Below are 25313 nucleotides of genomic sequence, written 5' to 3'. Positions count from 1 at the left end.
TTGATAATGATAATCTTTGTCACTCTAGAGCAGGGCACTGGAAAGGATGTGGCTTTATTTCAATTATAAGCCAAAGAAAAAAAAAAATCTCCAGAACAAATAAAGAGCTTTATAAGGATCATGATTCTCACTACTTCTATTAGCCAGTTTGCCATGAAGATGAAGTAGGTCTGAGAGGGAATAGCACAACAAATCTACATACAATTATAGGACCTGCTTATCCAGCATTGGTTCATTAAATCAGTACAGTGAAATCAGCGCTGGCCTGTATAAAAGGCAGCCCATGTATGGAATTCATTTGGAAAGCAAGGGGTGCACAACAGGTTTGGTTAACACAGCATCACTCTGGGCACAGGAAGGGACGTTCGGACTGAGCATCGTTTGGCCTGTCTGAAATGACAGAGCTTGCGGTTGGAGCTGTGCTGGCACTTAGCAAGGCCAGGCCACGCATTGACCAACCTTACACCAACTTTGCTGGCACTTGTAGAGGGTGAGGAAAAGGCACATTGCCTGGGAGTGAATCATTTGGTGGGGCAGTTGATACCGGCTGCTGCTGACAATACCCTCAGCTGGCCAAGCCATACATCTGACCTCTTTCTGATACAACTGGATCTAGGGGAAGTAGGATTTAATTATGTGTACTCAGTCCCAGCTACTGTGCAATACCAGCATACACACTCTAGCAGCTCTGGGGAGCTGTTGGCCATGGCTCAAGAGTAGAAGACCAGCCTGGTTTCTGTGCATCAGACAGGAGTCCTGTGACAAGGGTCTCTCCCCATGGTGGGTCCCCAGCCAGCTGCCCAGACAGTGGGGCACCTCTGCTGCATTGCGGGCTGGGGCACTTCATCTGCCTGGGAGGTCACACAGTGAGGGAGGCTGAGGGCCTGACCTGGGCCACAGAGACCTCTCTGCTGTTCTATTTTTGGATTTTCCTCATTCCTCTTTGTGCATCACTTCCTGGCTGTGTCACCTCCCTACTCCCCACCTCAGAGCAGTCGTGGCAGCACAGGTTGAAGGGCTGATAGAGGATAAAGGCTGTTGGTGACGAGGAGGTGATGCCAGGAGGGGTGTATGCCAGAACTGCTGCAGACACACTCCTCAAACTCAGCCCTGCTCTGCAGGTGCAGCCCCCTTGCTCCCCTGTCTCGCCTCCAGGCTCCCAGGGAAACTGCGATGGCACAGCACCTGCCTGCTGCTTGAAAACAGCAGAGGTTCATCTGCACCTCGTGTTATTGAAATCTGGTACCTTATGAGGTTAAACTGGGGAAAGCAGTAGCTCTAGCAGTGGGAGCATTTAAGGCCTGGCCCCTCATCAGAGGACATATGACTGCTCAGGGGTGACACGGGTACCTGGTCTCTGGTCTCCACCTCCAACACAGGAAAGCATCAGACATAAGCTTGTTTGCACAGCTTTGCTAACATCTGAAATATCTTAGCGTTGTCCCTACTTGGACATAGGCAAAACCGCTGGGAATAAGAAACCTGCATCCCTTTTCTCCTTCATCACTACTGCCCGTACATGTAATTTTGCTAGTAAAGGGGAAGATCTTTTAGCAAAATCCTTATTTATGATCTATAATGTCATGACAGAAAGTGGATTCAAGCAGGAAATCAGTGTTCAGAGCTATACAGCAATAAAAAACAATGTTTTTGGAGTCCTTCCCCATAAACAGAGCAGAGCATGTGCAGGTATCAGTCTGCTTAGCAAGACAGTTCAAGCTCACTAGAACAGTCATACAGCATGCATGATCCACATTAGGATCTAGTCAGCTCTCAAACACCCCTTCATTACAGGGGTAAGGCAGAATTTCATGACACCACAAAAAGAAACATAAGCAAATACAGTAAAAAGGCTTTACCTTCAGCTTGAGCAAAAGGCAGTATTTTTCAGTCCTGTGGGATCCTCTTTTGTCCCCAAGTCTGCTGGCTCACGATGCAGAGAACTGATCTGGCATTTATAAACCCTGGCAAGGTATTGCAAGTCCTGAGGGTGTTTGATTTGGAAAGAAAGGTGTCTGGAGGAGATTCCTGAACATCTGCACCCAGAGTTATGCAGGGGAAAAAAAGAAAAAATAAAAGCAAGCTTTAAGATGTCAGAATGTGTAGCCTGCCCAGAGCTACTATTCCCGGAAGAAATTAGACCCTAAAGTGCCCAGGTGAAAATCAGGGATAATCCCTGTGTAAGTATTTCTAATTGGGACAAACTGAAAGTGAGAAAGCTGAGCGAGACAGCGCCAGCCCATCCCTGGGGGCTCCGGGTTTGTTCCCAGCTGTTAACTGAGAGCACAATTATGCAAAGCCTCCTCTATAAACAGATTTTGGTTTATTATGGCTGAACTGGGGCAATCTATTTTTGTCACCACTTTGTGCAAATGTGTTACCCTTGTGATTTCCAGCCAGGTCATTCCAAGTCAGCTGCTTTGGCTGTGGCTGTCAGTGGAAGCTCCCTCGTCCGCCCGCCTGGACCCGCCCGGGGTTGGCCCCTGGGCAAGGGGACGAGGGGATGAGCCTGTGGTTATTCTGGTAGCTGTGAGTTATGGAGGTGTCACGTGAAGCAGAGAGCCCAGAAATGCATGTTAAATCGAACCAGTGACTAATCACGGTATTTTGGTTGTCTTATTGCCTGCCGGAGAGAGATTTACGGGCTCAGAAAATGCTGTCGTAATAATCCCGGGGCACTGATTTGATCTTCAGCTGAGGCTTCCCAAGACACTGTGAAAAGAGAACGAAAAAGGGGCTCCTGTCCCAGGGGTGGCAAGGTCTAAACTGGTCGGAGTTTGAAACACAAACAAGAGGAGAAAAGCAAGAACCTCCCTTCTCATCTGTGTCTGCTCAGAGCCACACGCTGGCAGCCAGAGAGGATCAATTTGATCTGCCTGTGGAGCAAGAAGGGTCGGGGGCCACGGCTGAGCAAACACGAAGGGCCATTTATTGGGATTGTCATCTAGCTCCCTCATCTGTTACTTGATGGTCAGCCAAGCAAATGCTCAGCAGAACTGCGGACTCTTCATCCTTGCACAAGTTGTGGAGACGAGAACAGTAAGCATCCTACAGCTGTTATGACATTCAGCTGTTTTTTCTATAAAGGAATGCATTGAATTCACTACAAATCTACTAACTGTCCTCCTATGCCAGGAAAGAGACTGAAGTTTTTTGGTTTTTTTTTTTGGTTGGCCTTTTCTCTAACAGCTGGAGGTCTGCTGGGCATTCAAGGAATGGCTGCTGAGTAAGGCAGCTGTTTCAATAACTAATTGCATTTTAGCTCTTATAACTCTAGGGGAAAGCATTGCATTATCTACCATGAGCTACTTCCTGTCCTACTGCAAAGCACACTGCACCGCCGTGCTTGCCCAGTACCAGAGCCTGAGATCAGAGGGCTTTCTGTGTGATATTTTGCTGAAAGTGAAAGAAAACGAGTTCCCTGCACACAAGTCCTTGTTGGCATGCTCCAGCGACTACTTCCGAGCCATGTTCAAAAGCTATACCCAAGAGTCTAAAGCCAGTGTCATTCATCTGCAAGTTGTCTCACCTACTGGTCTCCAGCACATCCTGGATTTCATTTACACATCCTTGCTGCCTCTTTCCTTTGAAACCCTGGAGGACACTTTGGAAGCTGCAAGCTACTTGCAAGTGACGGATGCTATCAGTTTGTGCAATCAGTACTTAATTAACAATCTTGCCTTAGAGAACTGCTGCTTCTCTGCCAATGTGGCCAGGAAGTTCTACCTGCCAGATGCCTTAGCAGCAACAGAAAAGTACATTATCAATAACGTGTGGAAGCTGCTGGACCTGGATTTGTCAGGACTTCTTGAGCTGAACTTCAAGTCTTTACTAGCAGTGATTCAATCACCAGATCTCCCCATGGTGAAAGAAAGCCACCTGTTGAATCTTGTGCTGCTGTGGCTGAAGCAGGATAAATCCAGGCTGGATCATGCAAGCAGCCTTTTAGAGCACATAAGATATGGTCTCATCCCAGTGGAAGAGCTGAGAAAAACCTACACGCAGTCAGAAGTGTCCCTCTCAGCAGGTATTAAGTGCTTGATCATTAAAGCAATAAATTATCACACATCTGTATTCAAACAGCCTGTCCTGCAGGATAAGTCCACCGCACTGAGGAACCAGAAAACTCGGATCATTCTGCTGGGGGGAGGGACGGCAAGTGAGGGGCTCGTCACCGACGTGGTGGCCTTCGATGTTTACAATCACAAGTGGCGAACCCTCACACAACTGCAGGACAGGGTGCAGAACCACAGTGTGTGTGTGGTGGGGAACTTCCTCTATGTCTTGGGTGGGGAAATAGAAAGTGGTTCCCTGGGTGATGCTAAAACTGAAAAGATCTTATCGGTTACGAACAAAGTCCATCGTTATGATCCGAGATTTAACACGTGGACCCAAATCACAGGCATGCTGGAAAAGAGGTGCCAGTTTTCTTGTTGTGTCCTAGGCAAGAATATCTTTGCCATTGGTGGAAGGGGTGAGGACGGGTCTCTGCATTCGTCTGTGGAAGTCTATGATATCAGCAGGGACAGATGGACGAAGGCCAGGGAATTGCCATGCAAGATACATGGCCATGCCAGTGCTGTTTGCAAGAACACTATATACATCTCTGGGGGCAAGTACTCAGCCCCAGCCAGTACGAGCAATGATGTATATTCTCTGAGCTCACTTGAAGGGCAGTGGATTAAAAGAGCCCCAATGAGCATTGCTCGGTTTGGGCATCAGATGGCAACAATCAGGGAATCCATATTCACCTTCTTAGGATTATATGAACCATTCTCTGAAATAGAAAGGTATGACCCTGACCAAAACAAATGGACCCGGTTAAGACCACTGGTCTATGATCGATTTTCCTATGGCCTGGCAGTGGTAGAGGAAACGGCTCTTCTTATTGGGGGAAAGAAATGGCAAAACTCGCTGGAAGTCTCCACGCAAGACGTGGTTGGCTATGACATTGACAACGATGGCTGGGAGGAGATCTGCAAAGCCCCTCTGCCTTGGTGTGGGCTGCAGTGTGCTGTGCTCCAGCTCTCCGAGATGGCTGATGAGCAGGACAGTGACAGCCAGCACAAGAAGCTGCCCAACTGCTGAGCTCACACACTGAGGAACATCTATCCCGAGAGATGAGTAAGTGGGGCGGTCCTGGAGAAGAAAACTGCAGTGGCACCGAATAGGAGAAAGTGGAAGTTTTGCTTGGATAAGCCAAATGCTCGGTGGAAACACGCAAGAAAACCTGGCTCCAGCACAGAAAAAACACTGCTAGGATTTATAGAGCCAGAGGCTGATCTCACTGAACAAGGATGTGCTACATCCTTGCAGCATATTTAGAGGAGATCAGTGAGAATCATAATCCTTGACTTTTGAAGAGTAATACCTAGATAGAATTTAGTAGGTGTTGCAAGTCATATTTTTAAAATATTAAAAAATATAATCCAACTTTTCTGTTTTCTTAATCAGAGGTAATTTTCCCAGCTGGTAAGTGCTACTGAGTTTTTATGCTATGGCTAAGCAAAATGAAAGTAAGCTGTATAAAGACTAGAAAATTGATGCCTAGAAGAATTAATAGCCAAAGAAAAGGTATTATTTGATATGCTACATACTAGGCAAGAATGTCTTACCTAACCAGCAGGAAATCAGTAGACAGCATGGATTTTTTGCTATGTGGACTCAGTTACAGCCATAAGTGTTTGCTTGATATAAGCCATTTCTCTCTCAGTGGCCTTTGTTGTAGGATGCTTTCCGGATGCTTATTTTGTGTCATTTTAAAGAAGGACTCTACTGGTACCGTACATTTTGTTTGCATCCAAACCCTATGTTAGTTTAGATGGCCAGGGCTCAATAAGTATACTTATTATCAAACTCTAAGAAGTAACTGTAACTAATGCCTTGACATTTTACCCGGGTAGCATACAGTGTTTTATCACACCTGCTCATAATGGTAAAATTGTTCATTGCTGTGGAACTGGTACGAGAGAATCCTGCAGTCAAAAAAGGTTTACTTTCATCAAACAGTACAAAGGGCAGGGAGGTAACCAAAGGTTTTCAGAAGTCTTTATTCGGTGTCTGCCTACATATGAATCAGCAATAGTCGTTTTTGGCCATGCTGGCAGAATTCAAACTCGTTTTACAGAGGTACAAAAAGGTACATGGAGCTGTGAAATGCTGGTAAAATGGTCAGATGCCACAGAATAACTCTGGCATGGAGTAAATTGAATATTGAGTCATAAATGTTCATTTAAAAGCTAAATTTATTGTACTTCATTTTACAGTGTTCCCTTTCTAGGCTGAGAGTTAATACAATAAAAATATATATATAGAAGAACATTTAATACTCTTAAAAGAAGGCAGCACAATGGAGAGGACACATGTTCTTTGTCACTAGACTAGCTTAGAAAACTGTAATGTTTAATTTTCACCTTTAAAGCAATCAAGCTAACTTTACTAATGTAAAGTGCAGGCAGAATGGCTGTTGCATAGCAACAGATCTAAGTCTTCTGAACTGCCTTGGTTTTGACAAGGAATCAACTACACAATGTGCATATACATCCATCAGATATAAAGAGTTTTTCATATGAATATATTTACTTTTGGTCCAGTAAAACAATAGCAAGAGGATCTAAATGCTTGGAACAATAGCACAATCCATTTCAAGTCAAGCATTTTTTAAGAGAAATTTACAAAAACCTCACAAATTTAATATACAAGTCAGTACCCATGCAGTAAATAAATGTCCAGTTTATACAAACAATATTCTTCTAATAGTACAAATCTTACACTGGGTCCAGAATTCTATACAAACGTTAATACATGATTTGTCAGCCATATCGACTTGAATATAGGATTACTGAAAATGGGCTACAGAAAGGCCACTCTTCTGTACAGTTGTGCAAAATCTGCAGAACATTTGCAATCCAAATGCAATAACAAGATAGGAAAAGAGAAAGGAGGAGAAAGAGGAAAAGAAAGAAAAAGAGAAAAGGGGAGAAAGAGAGAAAAAGAAGAGAGAAAGAGAGGAATAAAATAAATAAAGAAAGAAGGAGAGAGAAGACAAATCTGTCCATTCTTTGCTTCATCCCTTCATGGATATAACTGCCAGGAAATATCAGAGCTCATAAAGTTTAAAGTACATTCACTGAGCTGTACAGGCAATAGTCTAAAGTTGGTTAAGAGTACAACTCGCTGTAAAAAGTATAAAGGAGGCTTTTCCTTTTCACATGAGCATTATTAGATCATGTCATGAGTCCTAGCTTATGCAGCAAAATACTGAAGAGCAGCAGAAATATTTTGTCATGCTCTGATGACTTTTCAAAAACAAGCCCATAAAAAGTAAATATGTGACTTAAGAGTTCCCTCCTACTTTTATTCCAGGCATATGCCTAAAGTTAAGGAGCTATTTCCACTCATATTCACTGGGTTGTCTCCAGCAGATCTCAAATCTCATGGAAGTTTAAAACATTTTAATTGGCTTGTGAACTCAGCAGAACCCAGAGACATCCCTTCCCCTTCAAAAGCAAACCAGAGACTTTTTTACTCCTCAGTTATTTTTCAGGTTCTGTGCTCAGCTCTTCTCTCATCATACATCTTCCCTGCATACAATACAGCCAAATTTCGCAGCTCAGAAAACACAAGAGACTACTTGAAAAATCCTATTCACTTCTTTTCTATTGTGGGAATCTTCAAAGCATCTCAGATTTGGAGCGTTTCATTGGGAACCTTTACCACTGTTGCTTTTCTGGGCAAAAGAAACACTGCTACCAAGGATGTTCAAAGTCTACATTTTCCCTTTTGCAAAATCTGCACATTATACTGATACCTTCAGTGCAAAAGCATCATCAATCACAGTACCATGACTGATTTTTTTTTTAAATCAAACTAATGTCATTAAGAGACAACACAATTTTGTCTTAATTATAATACAAACCAGCATCCCTTTGCACTGATGGTAAACCTTAGCAACAAGCTTCAAAAAAGCACAAGGAAATAAGACCTAACCTTTTGATACTTAAATTCACATTAGTCCTTTTCTGTCTGCTGATTTTCACCCTTTTGTGTGCTTGACAAAACTGAAACATATACACTGCGTTACACTTTTTCCCTGTTATTTAAGAAAACTCCTAGAGTTTCTCATTAAATATAAAAATTGGTTTTCTCCCATCACCAAAATAGTACCTGCACTCCAAAAATGCAATGCAATACTGGAACTATATAATATAAAATATCATTGTAAAATGACCAATAACAAAAGCGTTAGCGTGTGGAACTTCCTGCATGAAGGCCACAGTCTTCCAAAAATGCTTTTAAATCCTTTTCTTTAATAGCTAAAGATCATGTTTGTTAATTCACAGAAAGTAAACACAAGCAGAGCATTGGTAGCATATAAAATATACAAATCTTCATTAAAGAAGTGGTATTGTTGACCACTGAAGGTTTACTTCACACAGCTGAGTAACAATAAAATATAATTTACTAGAGCTCTCACATAATGGATATAAAAACTACTTTATGCACTTCAGTAAAGGGCTGGAGTGTAGCAAATGGACAAAAGGAGAGACCTTTATACATGGGTTTCTATGTAAGAGTGAGTGTGCGCTAAGGAGGCTATAAGGGCATCAACCTCAGGCGAGCCATTAACAGAGTCCCTCGGGGTGCTGCTTTGATAGATGTCCATGAAGAGATCAAGGTACATTTGTTTCCATTCTTGAAAGTCTCTAGATGTCAAAGCTGGATTATCCAGAACTTTGTCTATAATGGCTACTTCTCCTTCCCTGGCCTGTGAGAGAAAAGGAAAACGTAAAGAGTCAATGCAAGAGATGAGTCACTCGAAATATCAATCACATGGGGGGAAGGAGAGATTGGGGGTGCAAACTCAAGCCACAGAGCCCCTAAAAGCACAAAGACTATGAGCTATATAACTGCTCACAAACAGGGGCCCTTTCTACAGGGTGTCACACTGTGAGGACAGGGCTTCCCTTGTCTTTTCCAGCACCCTCAGAAACAGTCCCTATTCCCCCTCCTCACCCCTTGTCCAGCCCAAGAAAAAGCAAGCAAGTTGTACTGTTTACTATTAGCTGCTTGCATTTCTCAAGATGGGTTTCACACAACAAAGTGCCATCTGTTTGCTCTTGATCAGCATCAGAAATAGTGTGGGATGCAAACACATGGCCCCCCGCCTGCCAGCACATCCAAGCCTTTCTATCAGGCTTCTCATGGGGGCATCTGAGAGCTACAGTGCAAAAGGTTGTGCAAGGAATCCCGTGTTAATGACAACTCATCTCCATTAAAGATCTAGTGTATGTGATGGTGTGGCTGACTGAAACTGCCTCCTACCACTGCAGAGGCAAAGAGAAGGCAGAAGAAGGTAAAATATAACACAGCTTTTGGTACCTCCTTATGAATCATTGAGGCAGGGGATGTGACTGTATCACTCCCTGGTGATTACAGAGAGTTGACAGGCAGCTGGTATGGATCAGAGTAAGCCTCAGAAATACCCATGGCCATTTCCAGTTGTTGCAAGTGGTGGAAGATGGATCTCACAGACATAAGCCTTGGAAGCACAGCTAACACACAGGTTTCCAGCAGTACTCCTCTGTGCAGGACTGGTATGGTCACCGGCAATCTCCCCTCTAACCTCCCTGCCACCCAGGTTTCACACTCCTCATTTCTAACTCGTATCTTCCATGCCCATACTATGAGTATGTTAAATCTTTATGGAGAGCACAGTAATGGGAAATATTAAGCCCACATTGATGGGACAGATCAGAAGTAGTGTGTGGAAAAGTATTTTTCATGCTTTGCTAGTAGCAGCTAGAGTACTCATTTTCAGAAATGGAGGAGTAAGCTGACAATGACCAATGGAAATGAAACCATGAGAAGTCCTGATTACCATATCTCTGCTTGAACTACCATAACCTGCTTCTCACAGGTTGTTACTGGTCCCACACCCCTGCACTACCATCCAGATAGCTCATACTCAATGGCAGGAGAATGGTTTTGTGTTATCACAGGGAGGAGAGCAGAGGAGCCTTTCATTAAGGGCTTAGAAAACGGGACAAAGCTAGAAGCAGTTTGGAGGGCTGTCTAAGGCAACCTTTATGCCTTAATACAATTCAAGGAAAGTTTAGAACAGGCCACTGCAATTGGCTGCATTCAGGAAGGAGAAATCAAAGGCACTGATAAAAAGAAAGAATAACTGAATAGGTAACAGCAGGAGCTACTGGTAGATATGACTACCAGCAGTATGGCAGAGGTGGAGCTCTGGGCTACAATGGAGCTAGAAACTCATCATGAGTTACCATAATGTCATTGCAGAACAAGAATGTGCCACTCTACACTGCTGTTCTACACAAGAAAGAGTCTGTCTTTGGTCCTTGTTGCCATTGTGTTTTCAATTATTGGTGTCATGTACTTCAAATGATTTCTGCAAATCATGGTCTAAACAAGAATGGCAACAGGTTTAGAAAATATGGCTCATGTACAGAGAATGAACAAATTCTGTTTGCTTGATCCAAAAGAAAGAAGTTCCAGAGAAGCACAAAACCAGGCATCCACCAGGTCAAGAGGCTTTGCTGGTTTTGGACTTCCATCAAGGAAAGCAGTTTCATTTGCAGGAAGCCATCGGTGTCATGTATCTCAGGTACCAATAAATACCAACAAGACAGACAATTCAGCATGGCAGCAAGCTGCTGATGCTGAACCACAGCTTCTGGATGAGTGAGCCTGCCATGGTGCAAAAGCACAGCTACAGCGTGAACCTCCTGCCACTCCCATGTGCCTGAGAGAACTGTGATTTTGTTTCAGTTTCTCAGGCTTGTAGAAGTCATGTGAAAAACCTCTGCATCTTGACTTTTTCTGACAGCCTCCAATCCTGCAAAGACTCACATAGGCAGATAAATAGTGCAAGGTGCCTTCACTGAGATGATTTTCCCTACATACAATATAGTACAGAAAGTTAAGCATGAGTAAGATTATTTTCAGAACGGGGGCCCCACAGCATGAAAATAATATTGCTTAAATGCTTCTCTAGGTGATGGAAAACTAAATTAATTAATGTTGATAAAGCCCTCTTTGATGAAAGCTGTTACAAAATGCACTGTACAATTATCTGGTGACTTAAAATGTGGTAATTTAATATAGTTAACATGGTCCCTGAGGAAATCCAACATATTGTTTGCTGAAATCTCTATCAGGGTAGAATTGAATGCTGTAACAAACAAAGGAATCTGACAAGGAGGTTAAATGAGTTGTAGTACATTTAAAATAACCATAAAAATCTTCAAATCTATCATTACCACTATCTATTTATTTAATCAATTTTACTGATTAAATACAATGATCTTAAACAGAAAGCAAGCACAGTTTCCTCCTGGAACAAACTCATCAAATAGAAAATAATCGAGTGTTGCTAGAGATACTGCTCCCTTCCAAAAGGATGGCTTTGTCTAACTTTGGAGTTCGGTAATTACAGAGTGAATGTGTTTTGGTAAATGAAAATATTCAGGGACAAAAACAGGATTAAGGTTTTCTCTAACAATTTGGTATCAAATTCTGTTAAACTAGCTAGAGGAGAAGCTGACTGAGATTTAACCTGTGCAGAAATAAAATCTGATCCCCTCACTTTGACTGCTCTCCCAGGCATATTTGTCTCTACTTTTCAAGCAGTGCTTCCCTATGTCTCCCTTGTTTCTCACACCAGGTTCAGCCTGGACTCCAGCTGCACACAATAATCTCTGCTTACAATACAGCCCAATCCAACCCTGGGGTAGGATTTTTCCTCCCTCTTTTATCTCACCTTTAAAGTGCTTTTCAGAATTCGCAGCTGGTGCAGTTTTTCATTGACTACTGGATCGCTACATCTCCTTATAAAAGATTTCTTATACTCCAGCTTAGTGGAAATCCGGTGTTCTCCTAAAGGAGACAGGCTGGCCTGCTCCAAGGCTCTGTACAAATCTTGCAAGGAGTCTGCTGTTTTTTCCTCTATAGTTTCAACTGTAATGAGACAAAGGGAAAAACAAAAAAGGAGGAAAAAATAGAGAAAGGAACAAGGCATCATTAATGTGATTATATGAAGACCTATCAAAAACCTTCACAAAATATTTAACAGGTTTAACTAGACCATAAGGAGAATATTTAACACCTCCTCAGTTCCAGAAAAAAAGTGCTGTGACTGCTTCTTCTTGCTATTGCCTTCAGAAGAAAGGGATAAAAACTTTCAAAAATGTAAAATCATGACCCACAGAGAATGAGGGAAAAAAGAGAAACAGTGCAAGGTGTAGTAATATTGGAGTGACTTACTGCCAGAAATCAGGTCTCTGGTATTGCAGTTAAATAGTGCTGGTGACTTCATTATGACAAGAAAAGGAAGCCCTGGAAGCATCCTGCTGAGGCAGCTATCAGGGATCAGATCTTGTCCCGAAAATGACAATAATGGCACTCAAGATTATGCTTGTGAAGGTGGCCTTGGAATGACATATCATTTTCCCTCCCAGAGAAGTCCTCTTATTTTTGATACTCAATAGTGTTCTTCAGTAGTCATCACTGTTGTCACTTGTGGTGGCTTTTCACTCTGCTACTACCTGAAGGTTCAGCAGCAGACTAGAGACTGGACATGATTGTACATTCATGACCTGGCAGCATGGCAAACTAAATCAGAGTTGTTTGCGTTATAGTTTGGTTTTTAATAATGAACAATATATTTATTACACAAAATATGCAAAAATATATAAATAAAAGAACTATTTATTTATTGCAGGTTCAAAAATATTTGTTCTAACTAGTACTGGAAGGATTTTAAAGGAACAATAAAAAAGAAATGTTTTGCTCCTCTAAAAGTAAAACAAAGCAAAAGCTGGGGATGAAGTGTTACTCTGATATGAGCATTTGAAATGCTTCATTTAGAAAACATCAAACCACTTCAACTTCTCACACACTGTTTCTCCTAGAGAAAACTGTTTGATAATTCCAAACAAACTTTGCAAGTGACAGTGCAGTGCCAGGATTAGCGGTGTGGTGACTAGGAGAAGCCAGGGCAGCCCTGGGGAGCAGCCAGCCAGTGGGACAGGTAGCTCTGTCCCTGCTGCCCCTTGCACGCTGACACACGTGTTCATGTAACAGTCAGACACTGCCTGTGCGTGGCCTTCTGGTTGTTTCCAGAGCCCTTGGGATCCTCTCTCCAGTCTTGGCTTTCACACTCGTGCATGTTTTTCTGATTTAAGGTGCCTGTGTCCTCAGGATGCTTTCATGAAAGCTCTCGTAGGAAGGCTGTTTGACTTTAGCATTAGTTTTACCCTGTGACTGACCCTGCACCAAGACACAGTCATTTCCACCGGCTGAAAGTTTAGCACATACTGCAGTACATTTAAGTAAAGAACCTCAGTGTCCTCAGGTGATTAGAGGTTTTTTTATCGATCACCAAAAGAGAAAACAATTCGTGTTTAGAAGTAACATTTCTAGCCCACCAGGAGCTACCTGAGGCAACATCCCATTCCAGCCCATACTATGCAGTCTAGCAACTACTCTCCTCAGGCTCAGCAAGAACTCCAGAAACCCAAATCTCCTCACCCCATCACAAGAAGTGTTTGCATTTGTATAGATCTTTATACAATCCAAAAATTTTTGTAATAAGCAACTGATCTAGCTGCATCTCTCATCAATTTATTCATTTGGCAGTTGTTTTTAAAGCACCCATTTTATTTTATTTTTTTTTAAAGAGATACAGAAGTGAAGAAGAGTTGGAGAATTTTTATTGATGGAAGTGCTGTGGGCCTGTACAGAGCTCCCTAAATCCTCCCATTGTGTGCTATCCTGCTTGGCAATCCTCACTTGAAATGGTGGCCAGGACTGAAAGAAAAATAGAAATTAGATGCATTTCTCTTTCTTGCCAATATCTTTCTTTTTAAAACACCTAATGTGCTAAAGGGCAAAACATTCAGCTGAATACTTAGAGAGTGGTTAAAATCTCCTGTGGTCTTGATTTTTATGCTTTTCTAAAAAGTCCATGCAGCACTGAGATTAGAATTTTGAGATCTCTATCAGTTCATATCACTGAACACTGATGCGATTTGCTAAAGGGCAAAGGAAAAAAACCCTTCTCAGGGAATATTTTACATCTCTTTCTCATCTCTTGTTATGCAAGGCAAAAGAGATCTTTCCTCAGGTGTCTCTTCCCCAGCAACATTGCCAAGGCTGTACGCTCAGGAGGTTAGTACAGGGATGGTTTGCTGAAGAAGCAAACCAGCACTTTGACTCCATGCTATCTGCATTCACTTTGCTGGAGTGATATGGAGCCTGGAGTGGCAGCCAGCCACCACATCCAGGCTTGCCATCAAAAACCCATGGCCTCCTAAAACAGGACAGCTCCGCACCAAGGCGAAGGACAGTATTTGAGTTCATCCCTAAGGTTCAGTCCTGAATGACAAGTGCCTTTAATGAATTTGGATGGTAACACCAAATTTAGACCCTGTGGGTCTAAACTCCTTGCTGGGGAGCTTGTCCTGCCCTCCCTCTCCATGCTGCTGGCCTGGGGATCCGCATGGCTGGTGTTCCTCAGGGCTCACCTCCTGGGGCAGGCAGCCACCACCCAACACAGCCTCAGAGGGACCGTGGACTTGTAACCTTGACCCAGATGAGATCAGCTCTGAGACTGCATAGGAGGAGGCACAGGACTGTGGGGGCAGGACACAGGCTGAGTTAGGCAGCAGAACACTGACAGAGGGTCTTTGGAATGCGTCAGAACATGCACCCAGCTGGGACTGCCACCCCAGACCCTGTCACTGCCCAGGTCATGCAGCTATGAGTGGTGAGTCAAAAAGGGAACAGGATTTGCTAAAAACGAAAGAGGAGGGAAGAAAAACAGCAGATCCCTTAAATGTCTTGCTGCTGCTGAGGCTTGGGAAGATTTAAAGAGCATGACACTGCCTTGTTCTATCCACTCATGGGGAGGGAGAGGGCAGTGGGCATCATGCAAAACACATCCCAAACCCTTAATATTTTCCAGAGAAACACTGAAGGTGGTGGTGCTGCTGCTCTCAACGGCTCTCAGTAGGCGGGAATGAGATTACAGGCACATCTCCCCTCCCTCAGCCTTCTGCTAGAGCCTTTGATTGATTTCCTGTAGGTGTTGGTGAAACCCTTGGCACCATAAAGCATCTGATGTATTCTGTTAGATATAGAGCTGAGCTTAAAACATATTTTCTTTTTTTAAATTGGTGGGTTTGCATGCAAGCCACGCTATTCCAGCAGGGCTGTCTCGTTAAGGAGGAATAAGGCCTCTGTTAATGGCCTGTTTAAGTAGAAAATGTGGCCTAATAGGATTTGCAGATGACCTCAGAACAGCAGCCAATGCAGCAGTTGTTTTTCACCCTCACTTGGCTGCTGAATCACAAGTTTCATCTTTCCTGTTCCTCAGGATGCACTGCTGGGTTGCTGTTTCCACACACTGCTGAAAGAAGGGTCTCTTCTCTGAAGCAGTAATTTTGTCCCCAGTCCCACCCAAACCTGAACAACTCTGTAACTCTGGAGCAGAAATAAAGCTGCACAAACTCTGCAACACACAGTATCTAAATTCAGAACCGTATCTCCCAAATGCAAGAATACACTGGCACTACGCTTGATAAAAATGAAGCTCCTGCTGTCTTTAAGTAAATGCAAAGACATTTGCATTAAGGTCAGGACATAAAAAATACATGTAAATGTCATTATTTTCCATTATTCTGCTTTCCACAGGAAAAGTTTCTGAACTTTTTGTACTTTGCCCTCGCTTCTTAGAGTGCAGTAAATATTTGTATCTAATTTTATATTCTCTCAGGAGAGAGAGATGAAGATTATGGCTGGGTGGGTGAAACTCTAATTGGAATGGTTTGGGTTCTTGGCATTCAGGAAAAACTGGTGGGATTTCTTACACTGTGTTGTCCTTTGTTGTTGAAAAGAGCATGCACTGAGCTCTGTGATGTACTAAGTGTTACCACCTCCTGGCTCCACTGGGCAATTCATTTTTCCATTATTTCCCTCTTATAAACCAAGATCTTAAGAGCAACAAATAAGAGCACCAGACACTTGACACAAAAGTGACCAGAGTAAAACAGTTAAAACTGGTCTTTACTTGGATCAAGAGATGACTGCTTTGTATAAACTGATGATTCAGGAAGATGGTACTGAATTGGAAGCACCCAGGTCACCACTGCAACCCAGCTGGCCAACACATTGCTCTCTGGACACAGAGAATCTCTAGGCACACAATTCTCACAAATCTGCTCTAAATATATGGAATAACCTCTAGCAATTTTCAGAGGAGGTCCCTGTGCTCCTGTGATTCACTTTCCCTGTAAAAGCTCAAGCCACCAAAATCTTGCATGGTTTTCTTGTTTCAGTGAGGCACCAGAGGAACCAGTGATTTCACCTGGGGCTCTGAGTGCACAGAACTGCCCTTGCACGGATAGTGCCACGCAGTTAATCCTAAATTTTGTCACCTGCTCTGCTGACAAGGTCATATTTTTCAAGGATCAAAGCTTTCCATTGGGGACCCTTTGGACTTTGCCAGTGCCTCCAAACACCTCCCGGGCTCAATCCTGTTGCCTTCAGACTTCTCACCCTGAATGATGGACACCACTGCCACCCTGATGGCATTCTCCATTTTCCTGCTATCCTCTTTTCTGTTTGATACCTTTACAGCTTAGTGACGCACTTTCCTTCGCAGCTCCTCTCACGCACGCCCACTCCTCTCCTTGCAATTAGCCCTGCATTTGAACAAAAGTACCACCCTCTGCAAATCCCCAGAAAGCCAAGCTGCTGTGAAGTCTGTGACAGGGAGTGAACAAGGCATAGTCAGACTGAAATCCCCATGCTCCACTGAAATTTAAACACCCACTTTCACTCGTTTCAGTGAGCTCACTCTCTCTGGCAAACAGAACAGCTAAGCTCAGCTTTCCTAGATCTTAGAGAGGCAATTTTGTTAGAATACATCACTAATTACATTAATCAACAGCTACCCTGTTATTTTCCCCCTTCAGATCCCAAAGATTTCCTCCCAGTTTGAGCGCTACACCTTTCTGCTTCACCTTTCGTGCAGGGGAGATATCTACAAGAAGTGTCCCAGAGACTTTCTGCAAGTGGCAGTAAATGTTCCACCAAAGCAAAGAGCATCTCAGGCCTCTAGGAAATGGTCTCAAACTAGATAAACCACTGTGCTGGAATGCACAAATATCTGTGTTTTTTTTCTTTGCCTTCTTGACCTCGATGTGTCTGTGTAGGGAACACAGAAGTTGGTCTGCCACAATTAAACTAATAATTGATATAATGCAACAAAACATTTTGTAATCTTCCTTTGTCATAGCATGTTGTCTCTGCCATGTCTAACAAAAGGACCTATGAAAACTTGCCTGGTTTTACTGGTAGGTGGATAGAACAGCAGACAGATGTCTGCTGACTGTTTGGAAAGGGGGACCCTCCTGTGACAAGCTTTCCATCCCCAACTCAGGCTGTGCCAACAGGCAGGCAAGAGCAGCAGATGTAATGTGGTCACAGGATGCAACAGCCTGGCTGGGCTTGTAAGCCCCAGGGAACAGTTAGGAGACTGACAGAAGGAATCTCCCTATATTTAAGGTGAAAGAGTAGAAGGATGGAAGGAAAGTGAATGTGGATTTTAGCTGTGTTGCAGGGAAGGGGAGAAAAAAATCCTCCAAAGAAGTAGCTGTTGGTTTCTCAGTGCAAGGCTTCAAATCCATCTGTGCTGCTGTTCAGGTTAATCTTTAAGAGTCCAAACTGCACAAGAGGGAAACATACCCAAATGCTTATAAAGCAAGGATCCAGGAATTAGTAATTTTTTACACTATTTGGATGGCTGGTTGGCAGACTAAGCTAGGTATTTCCTTTCCCCACCAACTCCAAGCTAAAAGGAACAAAATGGTGAAATCAGTGAAAGGCTTACAAGGAGGTGGTGTCTGCACAGCTGTGTGATGTGTATGAGGTCATCCCTGCACAGGTAAGGGGGGAGCCACAGTGACATGGAAACTCAGCTCCTGGTAGGAAAATGTTACCAGCTGCAACACTAATTACTGGGAAAAGGAAGAGGCACCACTGTGTTTAAGCTTGGCATGGTACCTCATGCAGGAGGTGCAATAAAATGCAGGTCTTCATGGAAACAGCTGCTAATCATCTGCTCTGGATAATACAGAGCAGATTTCCCTGTTAAAGTACAAAATGCAACCTGTGCCATCTACTGTGTCACATTAAAATCCGGGCCTGACTGAACATGTGATTACGCCTGTGCACATACCTATATATATATATGTCTATACATACACACTGTATATTAATGCTTTACACAAGTGAAGAATAGTTTAAGTAAGCTGAATTAAAGCTGGGGGCTTCTTGTGCAGTCCTTGGTCTTGGCAATCCTTCTCTCTGGTACTGCTTCTCTTTGCCTGTCGTTTTCTGATGCGTGTAGTCCTCCATCCTTTCTGGCCCTGTATATGTGACAGTTCCCAAAGTCTTGAGTCAAAGAAGGTGTTTAAAAGGAGGAGTGGTGTTTAAAAACAAGCTTTGATCCATGCATTTGGTGAAATATTCTTGGCTGGAGGATCATTAAATTTTGCATTTATTATTTTGTATTTATTTAATGCATATATTAAAGCTGCATTTTATACCATCCTTTCCTCTAAAAGGGAAGTATTTTTGGATTATGAGGATAGCTGGTTTCCATTCTCTCCTATTACGTAAACCTGCAGGCAAAAGAAAGATATTCCCTAGAGATGGTATTTACTGAAAGCACCAACAAAACAGTGTCCTGCAACACACTGGAGTTTTCTACCCAATGGTATGAGGCTGCTTCTTCTCTCACATGCATGAGCATAAACTGGTTTTTTGAAATAAAGTGAACTGTGCAGGCAAGTGGAAAACTCATCTCCCACAGGACAGATATCTGAGGGTATTTTCCACTATAACCAGGTTCAATCAGAAGCAGTTAGGTACCATAACACTTTTAAAAGATCTAGCCCTTGCTTCTCTAAGGCCTGACAGATGCTAAACCTTTGCTGTGGCACCAATGGTCTAATTATTTTTGTGAACTATTTATGACACTAGCAGTCTTCCTCTTGGATCAGTAGATCCCTGTGAACCTCTCTTCCGCTGTAAGTCACCCTTCTGGTGATGTCTGAAGGACAAGCTGCCTATGCTTTGTCACAGCCTTGTGAGTCTCCACTGCCCTGCGGGCTGCAGTGTGAGCTGGCAAGTTCAACCTCCACCCTTTGTGCTGGTCTTACTGTAAGTCTCACACTCATCTCAGCAAGCCACTCTTCAGCGTTCCACACCACTGGAACTGTTTATTAAAAACAGCTGACACTAAACTCAGCATTAGGAAAAAATCCTCGATGTCTCTCCCTCGCAGACCTGCATTGCTGAGCTGGCAGTAACATTTAGCCATTTTCAACATCCACTTAGCAATGAAGTACAGGTGTCAGCTAATGGGTTAATATGTTAGTGAGAAGGGAGAACACAGGGAATAATTAGCTCATTCTGTTTGTGCTGCCTCTTGACAGCTCTTATGCACCTCAAATGAGCATCAGGAGTAGCTCCCTCTTGGCTCCCAGCCCTGCTATTTCATGGGGTTATGTTGGTGTGCTGTGATTTCAGAGAGGGCATAAGAGTGAAGTAACTCCAAAGCTTCCCAAGGTAACAGGGAATTCTGATCAATGGCAGAACTTTTTGGCAGTAGTGTTGTAATTGTACCCTTTTTGGTTTTGGACACGGTACTCTACTCATTAGGTTGCCTACGAAGGCACCAGTTTAACCTTATTTGCTGACCTGATTTTAGTGACTCTTTGGGAGAATTTTACACAATGAAATAGGATATCCTGACATTTTTCTGTGCCACACATTAATATAATTGCTGTTTGACTTTACAACAGGCTACCAATGCTGAAGTGAAATAAACAGATAATTACGTTTTGATGGCACACTTCCCCCCAGCCCTGCAGTTCAGAAACAATGAAAAACTTGTATTTATGAGGTAAGCCAGGAGCTGGAGCAAACTGGGTAAATTGCTATACATCTGGGGATGCTGTTACTTTTAAGCAGGACGAGGAGGTCTCTAAGAATAAATCTCACAAGCAATATATAGAAGCAGTTACTCCTTTGGGAAAATGTTTTTGTTTGTTTGTTTTTTCCACAAACCTAAGCTGTTACAGCAGTCGAAGTTGTGAAAGGTTAAGTGACAAACGATACGGACCCAGGAGCATTACTCACCAGTCAGAATCAAGCCACAGTCACGCTCAACAGCAATGCCTGTCAAAGTTTATGGGACTGATACCTAAATGCAAGCCTGAATAGAAGGGGTACATATTCCTAGTGAGTAACACCCACCCACACATGGGTGTGGGGCAGGTTGATTTAATTGCTGTCTCAGTTATCTCTGTAACACCCTGAGGTCTGTTGGGGAAGCACCTCCTGAGGCATTTCTGAAAGGGGCTTGAAATACTTCCCAAAATGTTAACCCAGAAGATTTCATATTTATTCAGATTTATTACTGGATTTATAATTGCACATTATGATAGCTGCACTGACAAGATTCCAGCCTAATTAATCTGCACCCCAATTTACATGTTATTTTTGTAGGGTACGACACTGCCAAATACTAAGCACCCCCTGTCAGCTGCTGAATGCCCATCACACCACCATGGTCTGTAAGCACCACACAGAGTTTGAAGTTTTTCAGAGCAGAAGCTCTGTGACAAGAGAAATGCAATAATTCTATGTGGCTTTTCTAGACATTATTCATGTCATCAGATGTCATAATGAACTTGTGAACATGTAGGCACCTCAACATAAAGTGCTCTCTCAAAACTGGCATGAGAGTGGTCACAGCAGAGAGTTTCGTTCCCCATCCATTGGGCAGAATGTGTTTGCCACAAAAGAAACAAGAGAAAGGAAACGAACAACAGCCCTGACAGACAATTGTTACGCAAAAGCAAGACTGAAAATTTGCTGGCTTATTTCCTTTATTAAGCCCAAAATAACACCTTTAAAAAATTCTGACTTCATGAATAAATCAAATGCCTTCATTAAAGAAACATTTACTGCCATTTTCTATACTTTATTTTAAGGCATACAGAAAAATATTTAACAAATGTGTATGCAATTAAATGCCGGGGACTGCTAATTACAGCCCTTCTGAATGCCTCTGCAAAACAAAGATACTCAATACAATATGTTAGAAAGGGTGGGGAAAAGAAAGAGAGGAAGCTGAAGACAATCTAATACGCGTTAGTGCAGATATATGCTGGCCTTTGGCTACGAGCAGCAAATAAGCCATCAGTGTAACCCCAAATGGCAGCCAAAGGACATCGCAGAATCACATCTTTGCTTCTGCTTCTCTAATTCATTTCCAAAACATTTCACCTCTAACTAATTATGGAATTTAATGACAGAATGTAAAGGACTGGCTGGGGTTGCAGGCCATTCCAACAAGGCTTTAATGACACATCCTTCAGGTTGCAGAATCTTTATATACTTAGCAGTGATTTATCATCCCTGGCAGAGGCAGGTACTTCAAAGGCAACCTTATATAAAAAATAAATTCTGCCTTTGCCAAGCATTGGAAAGAGCATTAAATTAAATTTTAAAATCAATTCCTACAGACAAGAGAGTCATAAAAACTCAGTGGGTTTGTCTATCTGGCCAACAGGCAAAAATTTATGACAGTACAGTTTTGTAATCAATAATAGCAATACAGTGTATGTTTCTGATTAGAAAAAATTAAAGATGCCAAAACAACATTGCTAAATATTTAGGCTGATTTGTGACAGTCCCATTGAGCAGAAACATAAAACATGCATTTTGATGAATTTCCAAGTAGTTTATGTCATACTATACTTTTTATTTTTCAAAAAAGAATATTAAAACTATTATAAGCTTTGTCACCTGCTATAAGGCAGAATGAAGTAATTTTATTCACTGCACATTTCCTGTTTGTGAGGCAAAAAAGCATAATTTACTTCTTTATAAAAGGGAAATATATATAACTATATATATATATATTTTATTGGTATTAACATAATGCAATACCATACATTGAGCAAACAGAAAGAAAACATTTCAAAATACATTTTTTAAAAGTATCTCCCCGTAAGATAGTATGAAATATCAAGTAATTAGCATTAACATTATTACAATACACCCTTAGCCAAATATATTAAGGAAAATTCACATTCTAACCACAGAGATAGAGGCAAACATCAACCCATAGGGGACTCAGAACATAATGATAAATACAATATCTGAATCTACTTCGAGTGACATCCAGACAAATACTGGCCCCAAAACAGCCCTCTGGAGTCTGGGTGTTACACAGAGAATACTTTGTGCCTGCTTGGCCAGGCAGCATCACTCACATGTTTAAGTCCTAGAAGATAAAGAGGAACTGAAGAGTTTAAGTGCAGAGTCTAATAAATCTCAGCGTGATCTTCTCCGTCATCATCCAAACGAGTGCCAGTGTACCCTCTGGTAATTCATTACAAACCATGAGATAAATGCAAGTCTCCAAAAGGTCTGTACATACCTCCACTTGACAGAATACACTTAGTTTAGCATGACACAGTAAGGTGATTTCCTTCACTAATGTGAAGCACGCTTAAATGACACGACTCTGTCTGGCTGGCCTGAATGGGTTCACTGGAGTTCAGTACAAGCAACAGGATTTTACAGTTACCATGGCTGAATCCCTCTTTAATTCCTCGAGGTGTGCAGAACAAAACTGAGTGACATCAAAGCCCTTCCCCTGCCAAGACCCTCTTCCCCTTCCGTTCTCCCGTGCGGGGGGCAGTATTTTCTGCAAATGTGCTCCATGTAGACTGGATCTGACTTTGTGCCTAGTCCCATTGTGGAAAGGGTGCATTCTTCAAAAGACTGGCCATGCCCTTTGACACCTTCCTGGAGGCCTCATATTCAGGCATGTGGTTGTCTATGCTTTAACAGGTCTGTTCTCTGTTATAAACATCAAAGTTATTCAAGAAGAACTGACTTTCTGAACGGAGGCCATTAGGTTTCTTGCAAGAGGCTGAAGTTGAATCTCCGTCGTGCCAATTCTCTAATGATAAGTTTATCAACCTTTGAGTCCAATCGGTTCAGTGCCAAGAGATGTGGATCCCATTTGACATGGAGAGGTGCTATCAACTCTCGCAGTGTATTAGCCTAATATGATAAAGCAGTGATACAATATGTTGAAAGATCTGTGATGTGCCATTATTTCCATATCATATTAGTAAATTAGAAATACTACCATGCAAACAAGAGCAAATAGCAAATCTGGCATACAGTAGCAGCACTACAGAGCCTTTCTAATCTGCATGCAGCTATGCTCATGAGGACAGAGACATGGCACTGTTCTGCTATTACACCTCACTGCATTAAAATATCCATCCCTGATGCAAAAGAGGTATTTAGGGTAGAAGATTAAATAATCTCTTTTTGTAGATATGCTTTAAAAAAGAAAAAAGAAAAGAACGTAACAGAGACCAATTAAAAAAAACAACCAGACAAACAACCCACAAAGAAAACAAGAGAACAATACACATCCTAACCAACTTGGGTTGGTTTTATCCATGTTGAAGACACATTAGCTCATTTGGAAGCACTGGGAAAGGGTCACATGAATGAGGAGAATGGAAGCAAAGAATGTGCCCCAAATCCACCAAATGTTCTACAAACACAGAAAAATATCCTGCTGGCAACTTAGGCGTGAACTATAAAAAGAGGTGGCACAACACAATCTGGCTCCTTTCGTTCTCCTAGCTGACAGTCCAGCGTTGTGCAACGTTGGGTGAAGGATAAGATACAGAGCTAGGAGATCGTGTGGTTTTGCAACCACACTGACATTACATACTTCCATAAGCTAGGGCTTGAGAACTCGAGAATCTTTGTGGACCTGTGTTAGCAAAGAAAAGAGAAAGAGAGAGGTGGAGTAAACAGCATACAGCTAAGTTGTTTACTTAGAGTTTCTGTATGGATATGCAGTCTCTGCACACAGGCAATTTCAAAAGCCAGGCTGCTCTCAGAGCATTCCCTATTCTACTGTCTACCACACTAAATTGTAATAAAAAATGAAACTCCATGGATCTTGAAATCCATTGCCATTTTAGTTCCCAGATATGAAAAGCTGGGGATGTTTTGTTGTTACAAAAAAAAAAAACACACCACTTTGGGAAAGAGTTCAACTGTGCATAATGTAAAGATGTACAAATTCAATGCACTTTAGCTGGTGAGACTTGTTTAACCTTTGTTAAAAATAATTTTTTTCCAAAAGACTAGATGAAAAGGAAGGAAAATATGAAGAATTGCCATTTGTATACTTGAGCATATCACAAAAGGTGTAGCAAGCAGAAAAGAAATGTCTCAGTGACAGAAAGCACAAGGTAGAAAGAATCCCAGATGGAAACATTGGTGCCATTTACTCCACCCACGGCAGCAATTGGAAAATGAGTTTCCAGGGAGGCAGAGGGTGAGCAATGCTATAGGGAACTCAAAGCGAGTTCAGCCTCTCCTCTCTTGCTGAGATGTCCTGGGACTCTGCACGTCAACAAAGAGAGGAGGAAGAAGAAGGGTGAGGAAAACAGTTTATATAACTAAATCCTAAGTACAGCAGTCAAGAGAAACTTTTACATAACCTATTGTTGAAAATAAAAAACATTTGATTCTACAACCAAAATGAAAAAAACCCAAACCCAAACCCCAAACTCCTAAAAAACAAAAGGCCAAACCAGCACATTTCAGGATTCATGGGACTGAGGAAAGGGAGACTTTGCAGAGTACAAAGGGGAATGTTTTTCATATTTCATCCTGTTTTATACTAAGAACAGTCATAGCATTGCAAATATGAGTCTTGGATTTGTTTGGAAAAAGGCACTAAGTGAAAGAGGATACTACTGCCTCATAGGTATGGATTTTGCAGCTTTAGGAGATCCTGTTGTCCCATGGCTGTTTTCATATAACTTTATCTCTAAAAATTCAGAAAGTTTGGTTTCAAAGGTCAGGCTTTGGCAAAAGAAACTTCCCTTTTTGTGAAACAAGGTGGCTATGAAATAAAAGAGGATTACTAAGTTAAGGCAAGGGCATCACCTAGCAGATGTCTATACTCTTCTACACCCTCTGCTGAGGCTGGCTGGGAGATGTGCTCTGTGTCTGTGGAAGAACTGTGTACCTAAATTTTGCATAAGAAGAGTATTTCTGAAAAAAACTGCTAGTAAGACACTTTTGTAAAGACTATTTAGTAATATTGCTAAGGCCTGATGATACAGGCCTATCATCAAACACTGGTAATTTTTCACTGTCCC

General features: G+C 42.2%; 2 protein-coding genes across 8 annotated transcripts in view; one reads left to right on the top strand and one right to left on the bottom strand.

The window, feature by feature from the left end:
• Positions 1–3130: 3130 nt before the first annotated feature.
• KLHL34 (kelch like family member 34) lies at positions 3131–6133 on the top strand. Its single transcript, XM_050332559.1, has one exon. It carries the CDS (start codon positions 3301–3303, stop codon positions 5086–5088), a length of 1788 nt encoding a protein of 595 aa, XP_050188516.1. The 5' UTR covers positions 3131–3300; the 3' UTR covers positions 5089–6133.
• A 98-nt stretch (positions 6134–6231) lies between these two features.
• Positions 6232–25313, bottom strand: part of CNKSR2 (connector enhancer of kinase suppressor of Ras 2) — a 207917-nt gene continuing 188835 nt past the window's right edge. For 5 of the 7 annotated variants that reach the window (XM_050332516.1, XM_050332517.1, XM_050332518.1 and 2 more), the window contains 2 exons: positions 11786–11982; positions 6232–8767 (listed from right to left, as the gene is read on the bottom strand). In XM_050332516.1, the coding sequence (XP_050188473.1) occupies positions 8552–8767; positions 11786–11982 (413 nt within the window). In that variant the 3' untranslated portion in view covers positions 6232–8551. Of the gene's footprint in view, positions 8768–11785; positions 11983–20966; positions 23176–23234; positions 23909–25313 lie in introns of those variants that run through there. The other 2 variants (XM_050332521.1, XM_050332520.1) reach the window with 2 other exon arrangements.

The sequence above is a fragment of the Myiozetetes cayanensis genome, unplaced genomic scaffold (assembly GCF_022539395.1).
Source record: "Myiozetetes cayanensis isolate MyiCay16 unplaced genomic scaffold, myiCay2020 scf5-8, whole genome shotgun sequence".
Classification (NCBI taxonomy): Eukaryota; Metazoa; Chordata; class Aves; order Passeriformes; family Tyrannidae; genus Myiozetetes; species Myiozetetes cayanensis.
Note: the sequence above shows the minus strand (reverse complement) of the source record. Positions and strands in the feature narration are given on the sequence as shown.

Coding starts and splice junctions, on each gene's coding strand:
- KLHL34 (XM_050332559.1), top strand. CDS start 3,301: ATGAGCTACTTCCTGTCCTACTGCAAAGCACACTGCACCGCCGTGCTT.